The 14,012-nt window shown below is 45.8% G+C and overlaps 1 protein-coding gene across 7 annotated transcripts in view; it reads right to left on the bottom strand.

Moving 5' to 3' along the window:
- The window catches only part of WDFY4 (WDFY family member 4), a 297,907-nt gene that overhangs the window by 158,480 nt on the left and 125,415 nt on the right, over positions 1-14,012 (bottom strand). For all 7 annotated transcript variants that reach the window (XM_058696988.1, XM_058696987.1, XM_058696986.1 and 4 more), the window contains 6 exons: positions 13,713-13,804; positions 11,941-12,040; positions 9,779-9,984; positions 8,791-8,960; positions 6,535-6,660; positions 872-1,036 (listed from right to left, as the gene is read on the bottom strand). In XM_058696988.1, coding sequence (XP_058552971.1) covers positions 872-1,036; positions 6,535-6,660; positions 8,791-8,960; positions 9,779-9,984; positions 11,941-12,040; positions 13,713-13,804 — 859 coding nt within the window. The remainder of the gene's footprint in view (positions 1-871; positions 1,037-6,534; positions 6,661-8,790; positions 8,961-9,778; positions 9,985-11,940; positions 12,041-13,712; positions 13,805-14,012) is intronic.

Here is a 14,012-nt window from a genome sequence, read left to right as displayed (position 1 = left end):
GTTGTTCAGCAACTAATTGTGGGGCAAATATTACATACCCACAAGGCACGTGGCATGGCTTCTAAACCTCCCACGTATGCTTCTAAACCTTCTAAACCTTCCACGGCATGCTTTCTAACATGTTTCTTTAGCTATGGCTATGGATTTGGAGACAGGCGTCATAGTTCACCCTCCCTGCGGGGCGGTCTCGGGTTCCTACTGCACTGTGGTAGGGGCAATGAGGGGAGGTCTGTCTGGCCTTCCTCTCCTGCCCCTGCCTTCCCTTCACACTGTCCTTACCTGCTCCTCTCAGCTCCTAGATGCTCCGAGCCCATTGGGCTCCCTTGGCCTGCCGGGCCCCTCTTCCTGTGGCCTACATGCACACCATGTTCTCAGGACCCAGTCGGCCCTCTGCCCTTCCAGCATCAGCTTGTCTGGCTCTAAGCTGAGCCCTCAGCAAACCCTCTGACTGCACGGAGTCCTGAGTCGTGGACTGCAAACAGGATGAGGGTCCTGAGACCAGAAGACGGGACATTCCTGTTCCCCATCCCCTGGCTGGTGCATAGGCCACTGGCCTCCTGGGATGTAACTTGTTGTTTCACCTTAGCAGTGGGGATATTCCATATAGAACTGGATTCCGTCTACCTCAAATTTCTCATTACGGAGACTCCTGACAACTCAAAAAATTACTGAATCGCAGAACTCAGAACTCAAGCTGCATCTCAGCCAAGAAAAGGAAAATTACCCAAGTTGTTTACTTAATGTTTCAGGCAAGTGGCCTTAAAATGTATTTTAACTTGGGGTGGAGGTAGGGAGGAATTTTGCCCTTCGCCCTTGAAGCATGATGACACTCACCCCTGCTCTCACTGGGCAGGGCAGTGGCGTGTCCTACCTTGTGGGTTCCCAGAGGGAAGGTGACAGCAGCCAATGTCTGGAGGAACTCCGGGGCCCGCCAGGAAGGGTCCTGGGGGTAGGTGCTGTGCACAAGGCCAAGGAAGTGCAGCACGCTGGCAGGGAAGGTCTGTTCCCAGGCATCATCTCCAGAGCCTGCTGAGGGCTGAAGACATACTTCATAAGAGGCAATGCATGGGAGCATGACTATGGCTGCAGGGGAGCCAGAGGATTTGAAATCTAGGCATTTCTGAGACTTTCAACAAGACGCCTACTTGCAAGACACCTAAGTCAATGGATTAGCGAGGGATACGGGTCTTCAGCTGGGGAAGGGTTTAACACGTGTAGACATTGTTCCAAGGGCTTCACACACATTCCTCTTCCCCCCTCACAGCAACCCTCTGAAGTAAGTTCTACATCTACTTCTATTTTACAGATGGGAAGACAGAGGCACAGAGCGGTTAAGTAGCTTGCCAAAGGTCACCCGACAGGTAAGGGACAGAGCCAGGAATTGAACCCAGGCAATCTGGCTACAAAGTCTGGCTGTCTTCCTTATACTACCTGTATGTGATTAGACACGGCCTCTGTATTCAAGGAACTTGCCAGTAAGAGTCAACTCCAGCCTTCCGCAGCCCAGTGCTAATACTTCCAGCTGTAGACCCTACCCTGGCTAATATCGGTACAAACCTTGTCTGAGGTTGGCAGGTCTTGAGGAGCCCCTTCCCCACCAGCCAGGGGTCTAGAATGGATCATGTTACGCTGAACTGATACCCAGTATCCCGAGGGGATCTGGGCACCTGTTTGCCAGCACACCAGAACTTGGCCTTGGCCATATGGCCAAGCCTCCATCTTGGCTGCACACGAGTGCCACACTGAAGGCCAGTTCCCTTGAGCAGTCATGACCAGTCACTTTGTCTGGAGACTGACTCCAGCCGCAGTATGTCCAGTGGCTGCCTGAGGTCCTGCTATATCCTGAATGGATAGTCTGGAAATTGAAAATTTACTAACCTTAATATTAGAGTCACCCAACAATGGCGCCACGCCAACAACTAGACTGAATTGGACTCAGCCTCCTCCTACAGATGTTACAGGTGGATGTCAGGTTTCTCAGCCCTAGCCTCCCCCATCTGTGGCTTCTCATCTTCCCAGCGGCTTGCCTCGAGTCCTGGCTGTATGTACTTGAGTTAAGATGTCATGTTTACCAAGTAGCTACCAAGGACTTGGAACTGACAAACCTAATTGTGGAAACAAAGGCAGCATGCATGGAACCATTAGAGAGCAGTTTAAAATCCCCTTCACAGGGGGCGCCTGGGTGGCGCAGTCGGTTGAGCGGCCGACTTCAGCCAGGTCACGATCTTGCGTCTGTGAGTTCGAGCCCCGCGTCGGGCTCTGTGCTGACGGCTCAGAGCCTGGAGCCTGTTTCCAATTCTGTGTCTCCCTCTCTCTCTGCCCCTCCCCCGTTCATGCTCTGTGTCTCTCTGTCCCAAAAATAAATAAAAAAACATTGAAAAAAAAAAAAAATCCCCTTCACAGGATTTTGGTGAGGGTCTGGTTTGCGCTACGCAGGTAGACAGAGACACTGCTTCCGAAGTCACCTGCATCTAGCAAATAATCATGGAGGTTCTTAGAGCACAATGTCAGATTTATGGGAGATGCCAGAGCTCAGAGTTCCAAGGGCTTTTTCTGGAGTTAGTGTGCCTGGTTCGGGTGCTGCCTCTGCCACTTACTGATAGTGTAGCTTTGGACCAGTTCCTTAACCCCTCCAGCCCCCATTCTGTGAAACGAGGATCCCAATATGACCCATTGCAGAAGGTCGTTGTTGAGGATTGAAGGAAACATTTTACCACTTCAGGTTTATTTTCACAGTGACCAGCACAGGAGCTGAAAGATAAGGTCAGATATAAGACTTGGACTTCTGGGAGAGGAATTTGGATTCGATGCACTACGCAGAAGGGACCCCTGAAGATTCTTAGGCACGGCAGTGACCTGGACTGTAATGCCGATGCCGGACCCACATGCGTCCACTGTGCCCTCACTCTGTGACCCTGCCTGAGTTAATCCCTGTAAGCTTTGGTTTCTATATCTGCTCAGTGGACATAATGCTGTCTGTTCCAAAGGACAGATGCACGCAGCAGAGTAGCTAACATCTAAAAGACTGACAACGTAAGACATGGGCCAGGATGTGGAGCAAATAGATATAAAGCTTCTGCACAGCGAAGGAAACAATCAACAAAACTAAAAGGCACCTGACGGGATGGGAGAAGATACTTGCAAATGACATATCAGATAAAGGGTTAGTATCTAAAATCTATAAAGATACAGATTATCAAACTCAACACCCAAAAAACAAATAATCCAGTGAAGCAGTGGGCAGGAGACAAGAATAGACACTTTTCCAAAGAGGACATCCAGATGGATAGCAAATGCATGAAAAGATGCCCAACATCACACATCATCAGAGAAAATACAAATCAAAACCACAATGAGATACCACCTCACACCTGTCAGAATGGCTAACATTAACATCTCAGGAAACAACAGATGCTGGCGAGGATGAGCGGAAAGATGAGCCCTTTCGCACTATTGGTGAGAATGCAAACTGGTGCAGCCGCTCTGGAAAACAGTATGGAGGTTCCTCAAAAAATTAAAAATACAACTACCCTATGACTCAGCAATTGCACTACTAGGTATTTACCCAAAGGATACAAAGATGATGATTTGAAAGGGCACGTGCGCCCCAATGTTTATAGCGGTGTTATAAACAATAGCCAGATTATGGAAAGAGCCCAAATATGCATCAACTGATGAATGTATACAGACGATGTGAGGGGTGCCTGGGTGGCTCAGTCGGTTAAGCGGCCGACTTCGGCTCAGGTCACGATCTCGCGGTCCGTGAGTTCGAGCCCCGCGTCGGGCTCTGGGCTGATGGCCCGGAGCCTGGAGCCTGCTTCCGATTCTGTGTCTCCCTCTCTCTCTGACCCTCCTCCGTTCATGCTCTGTCTCTCTCTGTCTCAAAAATAAATAAACGTTAAAAAAAAAAAAAGAAGATGTGAGATATATATACACTATATATACACATATATGATGGAATATTACTCAGCAATCAAAAAAATGAAAGATCAAAAAGAATGCTGCCATTTGCAATAATGTTGGTGGAACTAGAGTGTATTATACTAAGTGAAATTAGGTCGGTCAGAGAAAGAGAAAGACCAATATCACATGACATCACTCATCTGTGGAATTTAAGAAACACAACCTATCAACATAGGGGAAGGCAAGGAAAACTAACATAAAAACAGAGAGGGAGGCAAACCATAAGAGACTCTTAAATACAGAGAACAAACTTAGGGTCGCTGGAGGGGAAGTGGGTGGGGGACTGGTCTAAATGGGTGATGGTCATTAAGGAGGGCACTTCTTGGGAAACTACTCCTGAAACCAATACTACACTGCATGTTGACTAACTTGCATTTTAAAAAAAATTTTAAGAAAAGAAGAATGTGCGTCAAGAGGCCTTTAAAACTGCAATCGCATTAACTCCAGAAAACTGCCAAAAAAAAAAAAAAATGAGGATGCTGAATATCAAAGTGGTAGAACTAGACAGAAAAATATCAGGAGAATATATCCAAAGTTGGTTCTTTAAATCAATCCTCAAGTCCCCAGATCCTTAGGTAATGGGAAGGGGTGGGGTAAAGAGAGCATGAGCCTACAAATACAGACTAAGAAGGGGGAAATAATAACACAGAAATTAAATGAATTAAAAGGAGACCGTTTGTGCAAGCTGAATAAAATATCTACTACCTAAACAAGGTCAAAGAGACATTTAAGAGCTTAAACAAAGCAATAATGGAAAAAATGTAGGCCCAAGAAGTTTCATAGGAATAATTTAAATAACATAAGCATTATGGATTTAACATCTTCTTGAATAAAATAAAGAACAAGTTTTTTTAATAAAGCTAGCATGATCGCTTCTCGGCCTTTTGGCTAAGATCAAGTGTAATAAAGCTAGCATGATACTGATAGCAAAACCTGACAAACATACAACAAAAGAAAACTGCAGCCTGCTATCGCTTATAAACATGAACTCAAAGTCTTAAATAAAATAGTTACAAACAGAATAAGGAAGTATACTGAAAGAATAAGAACAGAGGAACTCAGTGAATCTTTGCAAAAATGCAAAAAATCTGTTGATGTAATTCACAGTACGTAAGTGGTTAGAAGAAAAAAGCAGCCGATCACCTAATTACATGCTAATAGAGTATACAATGAAAATTAAATACATTCCTGGTTTTAAAAAGAGCAAAAAGTGTGATCTGTACTTTCTTAGCATAATTACACACACACATACACACAGAGAAAAATTAGCAAGAGATTCAAATAGGCAATTCACAGAAAAATAAATGGAGACGGTTAATAAGCATATGAAAAAATGCTAGCAATTTCACTAATACTGAACACAAGAGAACTCAAGCATGAAATCACCAGTTTGGCGGTGTTGCTAAGGCTGTGAGGACTGGGCTGGGCACCCCCATACAAGATGGCAGGATATACAGTAGATGGAGGGAGGTGTATGTATAATGTCTAATGCATCCTTCCTGAGAGGTGCATCCAAAAGAAACACGAAGGACACTTCGACCCACTATCCCACATCTCAGAATTCACGCTAAGGAGAACACCAAACTAGAGAGAAAAAGGATCTGATCAGCTCAAGAAAGTTCATTACAGCCTTTTTACAACAATGAACATTTTGAGAAAGAAGATAAATTTCCTTTGTTTGGGAAACAAAGGCAAGAGGGGTTTATGTGGCCCAGTCCTCTGTAAGGACGTGGTATAATCTTAGGTGTGTGGGAGAAGCTTCCACTAAAGTTCACAGTGGTTATCTCTGGATGGGTGTGATTACGGTGATTTTTACTTTCCATCTTTGTCTTTTGTTGAAACCGTAAATGTAAGCATGAATCACTTCCCAGAAGCAATAAGGTTTCCCTACACACAATCAAGCCTCCTCCAAGACCCTTGGTGTCTACGGAATGAAGTCAGACGTTTTCAGCCTTTCATGCAAGTTCTTGTTGATCTGGCTCATAATTACTCCCATTCACAGCCCTCATGGCCTTCACCCCCTCACACTTGCCTCCACGTTGAAAATAACCTCTCCACCTACCTCTGATGGACCTTGAAGGCATGAATAGATGGGTCTCGGTGTCATGTAAGTAGTTGGTGGGCATCTGTCTTCTCTAACAGGTTTCTACCTCACAGCTCCCTCATGTTTGAGGCCCGCCTGTCCCAGTGGGGGTGAGCTCCTTGAGGGAACAGGTCCCTTTCCACCCCCACCAATCCCCTTAAGCTCCTGACCCAAATCAGTTGCTCAGAAATGTTCTCTTGACTGAAAGCATTAAATCTCCCAGTGAAGGAACTCAAATATTTAAACAAATGGAAAACAGATGTCTTCCAGCCAGAGCACGCAAACTCCACTGGGGACATGTAGGCTGAGTTTCTCACTGAGCACCTAAATTATCACTAGGAACCCCCACACCTCTTCTATCAGGCATCCTGAATGACACTTGCTAATTATCAGCATTACCAGGAAGCTGCTGGAAAAAGCAAAGGTGACCCTTCCAAAGTTGTCTTCCCATCAGAGCCTCCTCGTGAGATGTAAGGAATGGGTCTCACCTGGCTCATGGTGGCTTTCAGCATTTCCAGAAGCAGCAGGGCACCTTCGGTGCACAGCCCAACCCGGAGGACTTCTTCACTGTAGTGCTTCTGCAGGAGCCACTGAAGCATGGCATCCAGGCTGTCCTGAAAGAGGGAGCAAGGACTATAGAGAGACATATGGCTGCGTGCCAGTGGGACCAGCTTTCCATCCAGTGCATCATGTTTCTCAGGGGGCCCGAGTGGGAAAGACGAAACGGCATAGTAACAGCCTAGGTGGCTGGCCCATACATAGAACTTCAGCCCACTCAGTGGCGTGTGAGGGAAATAAATACACACCTCCTATAAGATGCTGCAGGCCCACACAACCTGCATCAAGTTTAGCTCTTTTGTTTGGTTTGAGGTCCCAATCAACTTTAATGAATTTTTGTAAATGCAATTACAGAGGACATAGGAGGAATTCAAAGGCCTTGAGCACAGTGCAGAGTGTAGCAGAGGGAACGTGGAATTGACCAGCAGGGCAATCTGACTTTGCCTCTTGAAAAGCTGGGTTTGTGCAAGCTATTCAGCCTCTTGGCAACTCAGTTTCCTTCTCCGTAAGATGAAAATTGCATTCTCTACCCCATGGGATCATTATAAATATCAGGTGAAATAAAATTTGTAAAACGTCTATCATGGGTCCTGACATTCAGCAGATGTTTGTTTCCTACAACACGTTCTTGGAGACATAGAAATGCACGGTTTCGGTGAACCTAGCACAGCATATTAAGAACTTTATTTTGAAGGGCGATCGGTAATACCATTAGCATATATCAAGATTTAGGTAGGTCAAATATAAGGATATGCAAGGGAGGTGGATTTTCTAGCCTTCTATTTGCAGAGCCATGCCCCTCCCCCAATTTCCATTCCGCGCAGTTTAACTCCACTCAATTGAGACCAAGAAACAATTTCTGAATCTGCTGTTTGTCGGGTGCCCAGGAAGGTGAGTAAGAAGTGGAGTCTGTTCTTGAGGTGCTCAGTAGCTAAGGAGAGAGGAAATCACGTAACTGTGTCAGTGTCATATAAGGCAAAGGTGTGCTGAGACACACAGGAGGGAGTGGTTCCCCGTGCCCAGGGATCTAATCAGGAGGTGGCATCTGAGCTGTGTTTTGAAGGAGGACCCCTCATCAGGCAGGTGACATGGGAGTAAGAACTCATTAAGGGCACAGGGGAGGCAAGCACAAAGCAGCTGATCTTACTGGGGACGTGACTCGGGGGTTTCACGCCACAAAGGGCCGGTAAGCAAGGAAGCTGGGTGGAGAGACAAGTCAGACACCCCATCGCAAAGGGTCTTGGCACTGGCTGTGGATGCTGAACCTGATCCCGCAGGTATGGGAGCTCACGAAGACCTGGATGAGTGAGTGAGTGTGTGAACGGTGAGAAGCTATGTGTCATGAGTGGAGGCTCCTCTTAGGAGAGATGTGGCTAAGGAAGGACAAGACAATGACAAACAGGAAAACAGTTGGCCAGGAGTATGAATCAAGGGGTCAGTTTCTGGTTTTAGGTGGGACACAGTTCACCATATTTATGGTCTCTGAGGAAAGAGTCCATAGAAAAGAAGATGCTGAAAGTACAGGAAAAAGAAGGGTCAACTACTAGTGAGATCACTCAGGAAAGGAGTGGAAGGAATCCAGATCAGCCTGGAAAAACTACCCTTTGCCAGTGACAACAGAGAGAAGGTGATGAAGAGGGTCATGGCATGACCAGGTGGTGGAGAGCAGGGTACCAAAGCAGTACCTCCCTCTGGGGCTCTCCATTCCCACTGTGAAGTAAGTCATTGGAGCAAAGGGTGGCTTTGGAGCAGAAGTCTGAAGAGCATATATGGTTTACTCTAGAATGCAGGGGAATCAAGGCACTTCGCTAAGGTCAAGAGACACACTATTTCAGAAGGTATAAACTGAGGTTCTAATTCTGTGGTGGCAGCAACCCGCCTCCCTTCCCATGCCCATGATCATGTGACTTCTCTAGCCATGCCCAGAAGGGGAAAGACTTAAAAGTGGGACTGATAAAAACAGAGACCTGCTGGCAGGGAGGATGGGAGGCAGAAGCCCAAGAACTCAGAGTACCTGAAGAGCTAGACAAGGGAGTGGCTCTGTGAGGGAAGGAAGCGGGTGAGAACACAATATGAGTTGGAAGAAGTGGATACAGGTAGCGGTGGAGAGTCTTAGGGAACTGCCTCGGTCACACGGAATGAGACCAGGTATGTCACTCTATCCCAGGGGTACCCCAAAAACCTACTTTGGGCCCGTCCGTCAGCTCTGTAAGTGGCGTCTGCAGGAAGAAGGTGGACACAATGAGATAGACTTCTGGAATATGCACATGGTGGCCCAGAAAGTCTTTCAAGACGCGGAACCCAGGAAGCAGGCAGGGGCTCTGGTCAGGCATGGCAGGGTGGCTCTTCAGGTTATCTATTGATCAGGTGGAAGGGGCACAAAATCCAATTGAGAACAATTGCTGCTGCTTCTGGTCAAGGTGGGGACTGGGAACATGAAGGGATTCCCTGCCACCTACCCATCCCATAGAAATGCCAGATAGAAATATATGTCATACACACATGACCACAAGAAAGTATTCAATAAGAGTTCCTTTCCCTATTTCAGACACACTCATTCATTCATTCATTCAGAAACAGATACTTAGTGCCTACCACCTTAGAGGCAAAAGGCTAGCTTTGTATTAGGCAATAAGGACACAGCATTTCAACAAAATATACAGAACCCGAGACCCTCACCAAGTACTTACGATGTAGTTGTAGGGAAGGACATTATGGAATTAAATGCCCCAATAAATATTTGCTTGTGAATTGTGATAAACACCATAAAGAAAAGTAATAGGGGCAAAGAGAGTATAACAGAGGGGCCCTAATTCAAGGGGAACCCTCTTCTCCTGGAGGAAGTGGCATTTGAACTGAGACCTGAGGGATGAACCCATACCATCCAGGAGAGCCATGTTGGTGTTGTGGGTTGGGGGGCAACATCCCAGGAAGAGGAAAAGAGCTGAGGAGCTCTTGAGGAGTGGAAGGAAGCCCCCCGTGTCTGCAAAGCAGTCAAGACATAAAGGGATCTTGACAAGGAAGTAAGAGGGAACTGGGACTGATCGGGATCAGAGGTCAAGGTGATCCTACTGTGAGAGCATGAAGGCCCCTAGAGGAAGGAGCTTGGCCGGTCCTCACTTGCAGCCCAGGATGAGGAGGTGTCCTGCCTCCTGGAGAAGGCTGCACACTCACCTATCACAATGTCTACTCCCTCGAAGCTGCGCTCCACCCAGGATCCCCCAGACAGGCCTTCTTTAAATCGCCCGCGGAGGGAGGGGCTTGCCAAAAAGTGCAGCAGAAGCTTCAACCCCAGCACCGTGGTGCTTGGATGCACGTGGCCCTGTACAAGGAGCAGGAACCAGTCAGGCCCCAGGTTCAAAAACATCTCTTCCTTTGTCCTGGGGGGGGGGGGGTCAAAAAATGCAATAAAATATCTCTCAGTCCATGAGCAAATAACACATCCAGAAAATACAAATAATTTCCAGCCTCGCTAGTCACCTAGGAGAGGCAAATTAAGGTTGATCTGGATATCACTCAGTGAAGTACGTGTTATATTTTTAAAGAATGGTAAACTAAAATGCTAGCAAAGTTGCTGTTAAATGGCTGAACATGTTTATGAATCACTGCAATGTAAGTTGGCCAAAGCTCTTCAAAGCAATTGGAAACTGTACCAACAGATGTAAAAATGCGCAGGCCCCTTGAGAGCCCTAGCCCACTAGTATTCATACTTGCAGGGGCTGACCAGCCACCCATCTAATTACATCAATACAGTTGCATAAAACACATAATGGTTAAGTCACTCCCTTTTCAGATATACTGATCAAAATTAATCTAAATGGAATAGTCCAGTATTCATGCATCTGTATCAATTTAGGCAAAAACAAAACAAAACAAAACAAAAAAACACCACATTTTAACTGTCACTTTCAAAAATGAATTTTAAAATGATGAGTTTGGAGAATACAGATTTGCTAGAGGGGACTGGAGGGTAGGGAGGTGGCAACCAAACCTCAGGGGCAATGGCTCAGCAAAGGACTCTGCCTCTAGGAACCAGAGAAGGGCCCATCTTTGCTAGGCAGGGTTCTCAACATCAACTGCCAGACTAGGCAGCGAGGCTGTGGCCCCTGGACTAGAAGTCAAGAAACTGCCCTCTCTTCTATCCCTGCCTCTGTTTACTAACTGGCTGACTTTGGCAGAGCTTTTGATGAGCTCTGGTCATTCTCCTTGATGATGATGATGATGATGATGATGGTGATGAGGGCAATGATGGTGAGATGATGACGATGAGAAGACTTAGCTTATGGAGTATTTATAGTGTCCCAGACACCATGTTTGGGGCTAGTCACATATTAATTTCCATCCATAGCAGGTACTATTCTTATCCTCATATAGATGAGTACAAGAGGGCATAGAGGACTTAAATAACCTCCCCAAAGTCTCTGAGAGCAGAGCTGGGATTTGAACCCAGGAGGTCTAGACGTCAGAGCCCTGGTGCTTAAGCACTACCCTATATTCTCATTCAGAAAGATGAAAAAAGAGAGGGTTGGACTAGCTCATCTCCAAGGCATCTTCCAGTTCTACCATGTTTTGATTCTAGAAATACAAAGACTTCTTAAGCACTACTTGCAAGGCCATTTTACTGAGGGATAACTCCCCACAGCATTCCTCCCTTCCCCAAACACACGAACACACTAAAATGCCAACCCAGCAGAGCAAGGACCTAGACCGACTTCCTCAGCACTGGAGTCTTGGAGTGAGGAACAGGGTCTGACACACAGTAGGTGCTCAACAAATAGTGGTTGAATGGATGACTCTGGAGTTGGATATATAAAGCAGGCAGTCAGTGGGAGAGAGTTAATGGAATTTCATGGTTACACATTGTTTTAAAAGTTAATTGAAGGCAGATACTTCTTTTTCCAACTTGGAAAAATAACTAAATAACTGACAGTAAATAGCAGAAGAATTTGGCAAGCCTCTTCCTTGATAGATGTTATTTAGGCTAACCATTTCTCCGTTCTATTTTCTGCCAAGTACAGGACATCAAAATCAGTGATTGTCACAACTGCCAAAACAATAACAATTACACTACAGCTATGGTGACAAAAAGAGCTTATTGTAATTATACCAAATCTGTTCTGACTTACTCATGCCCATTTCACATTTGCATCAGAATATCTTAGGGCAAGGTCTGCTTTATTGGGTGGAGAGAATATAATTTTCTTTCTGACTGGTACAGGAAACACATTGCCGAAAACCGACTCGGAGATGCTAAACTTTTCATTAAGAAAAGGTTTTAATACTGCACCCTGTATGAGGGAACCCCATGCCAAATCGCTCTTCCTGGAACTACTTACTCAGAGGACAGATGAAGTTGGGAAGAAGATATTACACTGAACAGCATCTCCAGCAACTGGTTTCTGAGCCAGATTGTCTTTCCAGATGTTTGGCTTCCAGCTACAAAATAAGGAAACTCAGATTTGAGAGAAAACGGATGTAAAGAGACAGACTATTTGCTGCAGTAAGCAATTGTATTCACCAAATGCTTCGTTCACCCAGGAATTGGGGCATGGATGGGACTCAAAATTTTGGCATTCAATTCTAGACTTCCATGCAATGCTTAAAAAGAATTTCAGGACATGTTCCTAAAGTTCCCTTTAACTGGAGATGATTTTGTTGCTTCCTATCCACTTCCCCCCAAAATCCTAAAAATAACAAGGTCAAATTTATCTTCTAGCAGAAGAATTTTTTTTCACTATCACAGGCTGCAACATTTCTTGACCACCTACCACATGCTGGGCATTATGGGAGGCAATGGGAGCAGAGTGGTGAAGATTTTAGTACTCAATCTCAATTCCTGCTCTCAATGTGTTTCCAGGCTAAACCTTCAGCATATCAATGTTGCACTAAAAATAGAGCTTGCGTTGTAGAGTTCAGAATGCAGTCCATATTAGAAGGGCTCACTGAATAAGCTTACTTTTGTCCCATTATCCATTCATTCATTCCCTTGGTTAACCACTTATTTTACAACCAATTCAGGGCACGTGAATGCAGAAACATGACTGATGTGGCAGTTTGGAGAACCGGAATCAGATTTCTCTTTATTTGGATTCTGGCCCCAAAGGTCTTCTATCTCTGAGCCTCCGTTTCCTCATCTGCAAAATGGGAATAGTAATACCTACTATTCAGGTTTGACCTAAAGATAAGAGATCATTTTTCTAGACTAAGTAAGAGTGTCCAATAGAATCTTTTTCAATGATAAGAATGTTTTCTATCTCTCCTGTCCAATACAGTAACCACTAGGCTCGTGTGGTTATCAAGCACTTGGAATGGAGCTCGTGTGACTGAGGAATTGAATTTTTAATTGCATTTAATTTCTACCAGTTAAAATTTAAATGTAAATGGCCACATGTAGCTAGAGGCTCCCATCTTGGACAGCACAGATCTGTAGGGCCCAGGACCAAGTTCCCTTCACACCTGCCCTAGCAGAGGGAACATGACATAGCTTCTGTTCTGCACCTGGTTGGGAGGAGAGAGACCCAAAAAAACAAATCACTAACCTGTGCATTAGAGTAAGTGCAAGGACTTTAGAAGCCCAGAGGAGGTGACTTAACCTGGCTCAGTATGACCAGGAACGGTTAACTCAGTGGGCAAAGCAGGGGGTGGGGTGGAACAGGGGAGGCATTTCTGCCAAGGGAACAACACATACAAAGCATGGCTGGAGGGCAGACCATCACATATTAGGATGTGCAGGTGCTCAGAGTGCTGAAGTTGGGGCTCATCAGAGGAGCAGAGGTAGGAAGGACTCAACCAAGAAGGTAAGCAGGAACTGGGTCATGAAGGATCCCACCTGTTGGCCTATAGGGAACTGAGTTTTATCCTGGAGGTCTTAGAAGCCATTCCAGGTTGTGAAGGAAGAATAAACAATTTGATATGACTGTAACCCTACTCATAACACTATGACCTCACAAGGCACTACTTGGGAACAATTGCTCAGTTGTGGGTACTTTCCCTTTTCTTTGCCTCAGCCCTTCCCTCTACAAAATGGGCCCATGACAGGTGGCTCTCAGGGGTGCCCTGAGGGCGATCCTGCTGCTTTCAGACTGGTGTCTGAGAAAGGTCTCCTCACCAGACACTGAGGAGTCCAGGCCTCCATCCACGCAGATCTGTCTCTCATTCACCGAAGAAGGCTTGAGGGTGTAGACGACAAACAGCCCAATTCTTAATGCAGAGAGAGAGGGATATGTTCAGTGGTGGGCTCTGCCCACGTCTGCTCAACACATATGAAGGTTTTCTACACAGATCCACCCAAATCGGCTTCAAGGGAGGGTTTGAGACAGATCACATTATTCTGTGATCAATGCAGTGTTTCCAGAGACTTCTAAAATCTATCATCAGAGCAGTTAACTCTGGCTCTGCCAGATCAACA

This window comes from Neofelis nebulosa, chromosome 13 (genome assembly GCF_028018385.1).
Source record: "Neofelis nebulosa isolate mNeoNeb1 chromosome 13, mNeoNeb1.pri, whole genome shotgun sequence".
Taxonomy (NCBI): Eukaryota; Metazoa; Chordata; class Mammalia; order Carnivora; family Felidae; genus Neofelis; species Neofelis nebulosa.
The sequence above is the reverse complement of the archived record's forward strand: the minus strand, read 5'-3'. Positions and strand labels throughout refer to the sequence as shown.